The sequence below is a fragment of the Barbus barbus genome, assembly GCF_936440315.1.
Source record: "Barbus barbus genome assembly, chromosome: 29".
Taxonomy (NCBI): domain Eukaryota; kingdom Metazoa; phylum Chordata; class Actinopteri; order Cypriniformes; family Cyprinidae; genus Barbus; species Barbus barbus.
In genome coordinates this window covers 25,934,999-25,941,832 of record NC_136757.1, presented here as the reverse complement: position 1 = coordinate 25,941,832, position 6,834 = coordinate 25,934,999, and the positions used below count along the sequence as shown (strand labels likewise).

The following is a 6,834-nucleotide window of genomic DNA, read 5'->3' as shown; positions in this document are numbered from 1 at the left end:
TAACTTGACTTGATTATTAACTTGATTTTTAGTGAAAGTTGCCTTGTAATAATTATAAGCATTTTTTTTTCATGTAAATATATATGAATTCATATTTTATGGATTTAAGGATCAATTAATTATATTTCAGAAATGTACTTTTGGGGGGGGATTTATTTATTTATTTTTACATATTTGATGTAATGTTAAGTATATAGTATGAAGTGTATGTGTGTATATACACACACACACATATATATACACATGTATAAATTGCAACTATATATATATATATATATAATGCATTAAATTGATCAAAATTATAATCCCAATATATAGTGAATAGAACAATTTTACAAATACATTTTCACTTTTTAAATACGCTTGTATATACTCATAGAAGATAGATACAACTTATTCAGAAATGTACATACCTTTATTGAATCGTTTATCTTTGATACAATAAATGAACAGAATTCTATAACGTTTAAAGATGTGTGTTATAATAATACTGGGGTTATAAGTATGAGGTTTGTATCATAACAGTAATTCTGGCTCAGTAAGAAACACAAAGCAAGGTGTCAGCATTATAACATTCCTTGGAAAAATTAAACACCAACCCATGCAAGGCTTCGGATAACTTTGGCATTGACCAATAGCAAAGCGGAAAAGCAGTCGACAAACCAAGCTGCTGTATTATACATGTTGAGGAGCATATTTACTTCAGAAATCTTGAAACGAAAAAGAACCGCATTGATTTATATCAAGGAAAACATATCAAGTTTGAAATCCTCATGTTAAATATATAGCTGCTGAAAATGTCACAATATTGTCAATGCATTATGGATTTGAAGTAATAATGTAAAATAAAAGCAGTTCTTGTCACTTCAGCTTCATTCTGGTGTCCAACTGTAGTCACTGTGTGTTTGATACAATATATGATTTCCTTCACGGTTATAAAAACATAAACCTTCCTCAAATTTGTGTTTTATATGTAAATGTTCATAGGTCATATTTCATATTGGAGGCTGTTTTGTGCCAAATGTGTTGACAAAGCAAACATTTTATTATTTATTCTGAAAGGTACATTTAGATGTTGCTCCAAAACCATGTTTGTTTAGACTTCTTGGATTCGCACATTCATCTAGTTTACTGACTCAATAAAACTCATGCCTAAACACAATCAATATCAAGCCTTTAGTAGTGGAATCTGAATGAGTCCAACTCTGGGTGTCATATAAATGAGATTTTCTAGGTTGTTTTGTTGTTGAGTTTCCTGGATATGTTAAAACCACAAGCTGACAAAGCACTTGTTATAGCGAGTGTCATTAATGTAGTCAATATGATCAAATCTTTTCAGGTTACTGTGGCGACTGATCCGAATATGTGTGGATTTGGGTTTACGTATATATTGGGAATTATTTTTAATATGTAACGAACATGCAAACTTATGATTACCTTTAAATGATGAGTTACCCAAATGTTCTTAAACGTGAAAAGACAAATGTAAACAAGTTTGGGACATTGATTATATTGCCAGCAAATATTATTCACATTTGTTCTGCTCCACCTGAATAAACAGCTTGTTTGTGCCAATATTCAAACGAGTCCACTTCCTGCTTCATAATTAATAGAGACGGATCAAGTCGGTTGGAAATGAGTTCAGCATTCATACAAGAAACAGGAAGTAACAGTCAGCCATATTTGTGTATTGTAAGATTTTCCATGTCAACATGCTTCTGATCCACATATCCTTGGGTGTAAATATTGACTATTGCAAGAACTCAAAGATTATAAACAGAAGAAAAGGGATTTTCAAAATTGCATCAAACATTTTACAAACCGTTATTAATGGTTAACATCCCTAAACTCAAACCGAACAAGTGACCACTCATATATGCATAATTATTTACTGAAAATATACTATGGCCATCTGAGAGGATTTCCTGCATTAGATATCCATGAGATGTAAAATTAACAGTGAATATTGCTTAATGTGTTTAAACCATTTTAAAATTTATAGAACAGCAGATCGCATCGCTCCCTTCTTGTCAAGTCAATATTATTTGTATAGCGCTTTTAACAATGCAAGTTGTGTCAATTTGCATTCACGTATAGACAAATGCCAACTGGAAAAGAGCAGTAAAATGGCTGAAAATCCTGAAACTTTGGGCTTTTTAAGTGCAAAATAAAATAAAAAATAATACTGATCAATGATCAAGTTGTGTTTAGCATAAAATGCCCATTTTAAAAGATCAAGTTGTACAAAATAAACATACTGAAAACCGTATGAAGTCCATATTTGCTCAAAGTGTCTCCGTGTATAAAAGCATTTCACCTGCAATCATATCAAAACCTCACTTATTAAATTCCACATAAAATGGGCAATAAAACAGCCTTGAGTTTTTACATGACAATTTCTGGCATTATTTGCGTCATGACATACAATGCTTGCCAAAATCAGAACCAAATTCATTTCAAATCAAGAGGGTTTTCAAAGAAAAAGTTATTGCGTAAATTATCAATTATTGCGCAGTAATGAACAGTTGGCCACGCTTATCCACTGAAGCCCTTTCACCGTAGTCCATCCTCATCCCAGATGAAAGCTTTAAATTAGAAGAGCCGTTTTCATCCTAAAAAAACATCAAAACCAAATATTTACACCACATGGGTCTCCTATGGTAGTGGTAGTAACGTCTGGTTACTACATCTTAACAAAAAAAAAACAATGTCATCAAAGATAAGTATAACAAAAATGATATTCTTCTTTGCTTTAAAAATTATACATTGTTAGGAGGATCTTCTCATTGCACTCTCCACGCTTCTGATCTGCAAGAAACATTCTAAGGCTATTTACAGAGTACCACAGTCTTCAACTATACAACACTGCCATGCAAGTCTGCATTCCCCTCGTCGAGAGCGTCTCTCACACACACATATGCAGCACAGGTCGTCTCCAACAGGGAGGAAGGGAAGTCACAATCTATCACCAGACCAAACGTTTTGGGACTGCTTAAATTCATTTAAAAAATTAGATATTTACTAAAATATCATCCATCTAGTAACACCAACGGTCTTAATTGCCTCTGCATTCAGCTCTAATAGGGTGAATCTTGCAAAAAATATCTAGTGACATTTCACCCAGAAATGGAGACAAAAAAGGAATATTTTACATTAAAATAAGTGTCGTTTTTTTTTTGGCATGGTGACATTTTTTTGCTTACTAAGTAAATTTCACTTGATACTACTGTAATGCGATTGGAAATTTTTACTTTTGACTTTCTCATACAGTAAAATTATGCTGTATTACAGGAAAAAGTTACTATAAAATGATTTGCAAAGAGAATAACAAATATTACTAGGCATATATGCTTTAAAAAATACAATATATTAAATGCACTGTAGTTTAGTAATTTACAAAAGTTTTATACTATTTAAATAATTATTTTGTAATTTTTCTTATTATAGGAATAAGAATTTTGAGACTAATTGCTGAAGTCACAATGCAAAAAAAAAAAAAAAAAAGATTAATAATAAATGATAAATCAAATGTATTATTTTTTTCTCGTAATTTCAGGGTGAAATGTCACTGACTCCCCCCCCCAGAGATTCACCCAATAATCACATTTGTGGGACTGTATAAATCACAGACATTGTGCAGAGAGGCCCTGAATCGCACACGCCAGGGGACGGTAGCGTTTTGACTCATAAGGTGTGTTACGCGACACCTATGCGCTCCAAAACCTGCGGAGTATGAACAACCGGGCTTAGATGCAGAACATTATCCACCGCACTCAGCCGTTCTGCAGAGTGACAGAAACCTGAGTCCTATACAATTCGACCGGTTCTCCGCATGCGCCATTATGAGTTCTCATCGCTCTGACTAAACCGACTTAGAAATCAGCTCGGTTTTCAACCAGAGTGACAGGCGTAAGAGCTGCAGTAATGGAAGAATTATCAACAAGGCTGCATCGAGATTATCGGAGGCTTTCCTCAATGCAACTCAAACGTTCGAAGTTGCTTTGCACAAATAATTTGTCGTTGACACAGTGTAGCTGATCGAGGGTTCACTCGAACATGATGATGGAAATGGAAGCTCATAAGTCAAACCAATAAGGATAGAGAGACGGCATGGGGGTCTTTGGTGAAACCGTTTTCTAGATTTTCAAACTGTATTGCATGGCAAAAAAACATGTAAACAACAACTTAAAAGTGAAATGCTTTTGCAAACAAAAACTGACATGTCGTCAATGTTCTGATGAATACAAATAACACAGATTATGGTTGATTACAATGAACCATTGTGTTGGCATAGTACTAAATGTTTGTCTTTGGATGGGAGGGCTGATGACACTAATGAAGGGGGACCATTTTCTGGAAGACTAGAGTGACTTGGCTTCTGGATATTAATGGCATTCATGACACGTTCCTTCATAAACTGGCCTTCCTTTTACATTACAATTGAGAAGTATTGCAAAGAAACCAGGCTGATTTGTTTCGGTCAAAGGATGAAGAGTCGGGTCACCCAATAACATTCTGCGTCTGATTGGTTGAGTACAGCAGCTGGATTGACGCAACCGAGAAGGTACAGCAAAACAGGAAGAACATGTTTGTAACGTGAACAGAGAAGGGCAAGTGCATTATTCGAAACAAATAAACAATACACAAATCAACATCCTCAGCCTCTCCATGTAAACAACTACAGTGACCCCTTCTAAACACATAATGCCACAGGACTAGCCAATGACTCAGACGGAGAAATTAAAAACAGATATCCCTTCATCTTCACGACAGGACACGTCTCAACGCATCCTCCCCGGTTATCTTTTCCGTCTTCCCCGTCCCGAGCCGCCCCACGTGCCCTCAGAAGAGCAGACTCTGCCGTTGAGATATGCTGTTGACTGAAGAGAAAGAAAAAGAGGACGTTTAGGCAACATAAACGGACAGCGTTCAGTGGTTAAATGGTGCATGCAACACTGCATGATAAAGCCAAAATGCACAATCACTCGTAAGGACCATCAGAGGGTATGAGGGATCACAAGAGGGAGGGAGAGAGAGAGAGAGAGAAAGTCAGCGCTCACTTCATTTAGAGAACTGGGCATGAGATTACCAAACCCAAACGCACGTCAACGTGCACCCACACATGCTCAGTTTAAAGCTCTAGAGAAGTCTGGGCTGTTTTCTTATTTGGTGAAGGAAGAGGGGTATTCGCACAGCAAGCTCTTCTCCTCTGTTTCTGCATATTATTATGGCTTCTCTGCAAGACTGATTTACAGTCAAACTTGTGCACAATGTGCTCCATTTTGTTTTATGTCAAGCTCAAGAAAATATCAACAAACCCACTGCAGAGAAATAACCCATATCACTTTATTTCCCTCTCTGGCTCTGATTTATGTCTCTCTACACTTTTACTGCTAGTAAATATAATAAAGTCTGTCGAATGAAATAATGAATGAACTACTCATAATCAAGTCTCTTATCTTATTCATTTAACAGTATATTGTGAAATATTATTACAATTTAAAATAAATGATTTCTATTTAAATTTATTTTAAAATGTAATTTATTCTTGTGATGCAAAGCTGAATTTTCAGTGTCACATGATCCTTCAGAAATCATTCTGAACTGATTTGGTACTCAAGTAACATTTATTATTTACAATGTTGAAAATACATCTTTTTCAAGATTCTTTGATGAATAGAAAGTTCAAACGAAATGGAAATAGAAGTCATTATAAATGTCTTTACTGTGACTTTTAATCAATTTAATGCATCCTTGCTCGATAAAAGTATAAATTTCCTTACACTAAAAACAATCTTTTCAACCGTAATGTATTATTATGCACAGGTGGAACAATTTCAATCGGACGGCACCAGCCTTTGGCATTTCATCAGTGATTTCATCACTGACACTTTGAGAGCACGGATTAATATTCATATTTAGCACTGACTTTAGTGCTCTGTATAAACGCTGAATAATTATAAGCTCTGGCCTGACAGCTTCATCAATTCGTGAACTGAATACATATGAGGTCTGGGTGGAAGATGTGAGTTTTTTCACAGGAGAACCTGCCTATGAACATAGATGCTTAATGAGGATGAATGTCTCATTAAATGTTTCTCAGATGAATTATGTAACCTCAGCCCAATATTATTACCAATATATTTAGATCACCAAAACATTCTGGTTTTAGTTTATTTTACAAACAACAATGAATAGGAAAATCCCTCATTTTGCAAATGTTTTAACCATTTGCTGAAAACCAACATGGCAACCCTGGTTTTGACATGCACATCATGCGGATTGCCAAAACAGACAGTGGAAGTCCGTGCACATTTCAATTTTAATGAGCTTATCATACCATACAGAGAAAAGGAAAAACGTGGTAGATGAGAGTGTCAATGTATTGATGTAATCTGCTTGTGCAAAGTATTGTCTGTCTTTTCTTATTTACTTCAGTGATGGAAGTAACGTATTTCTAATTTCAAGCAGTGCATGAGTCCACTGCATCTTAAAGTCTACCTATGCACTCTGTTAAGAGAGAAAATGTCTCTTTGAAATATCTGAGTGATTCAGATGTGATAAATTCCTGTAGGGTACAACTGGACAGTACAGATGAACAGGAAACTCAAGGGAAGAAATGTTTTGTTGTTTGTGACCTCCTGCCTTGAGCAGAAAGCCACAAATATGTACCTAAGGTATGCCGGAACCTTAGACATCTTTGCAAAAGCTCTGAAGCGCAGTGAAGCAGTGGGCAAATCAAAGAGAAGAAAAAAAATAAAATAAATCAAAGCACATACAAATAGGCAGGGAGAGAAAAGAGACAGAGAGACCGTGGGAAAGACAAGAGCAGAA

General features: G+C 35.3%; 1 protein-coding gene across 5 annotated transcripts in view; it reads right to left on the bottom strand.

Annotated features, from left to right (window-relative positions):
* Positions 1 to 1,668: 1,668 nt before the first annotated feature.
* The window catches only part of LOC306849688 (cyclin-dependent kinase 16-like), a 34,253-nt gene continuing 29,087 nt past the window's right edge, over positions 1,669 to 6,834 (bottom strand). For 4 of the 5 annotated variants that reach the window (XM_079384915.1, XM_079384919.1, XM_079384917.1 and 1 more), the window contains one exon: positions 1,673 to 4,880. In XM_079384915.1, the coding sequence (XP_079241041.1) occupies positions 4,843 to 4,880 (38 nt within the window). In that variant the 3' untranslated portion in view covers positions 1,673 to 4,842. Of the gene's footprint in view, positions 4,881 to 6,834 lie in introns of all 5 variants that reach the window. The other variant, XM_079384918.1, reaches the window with a different exon arrangement.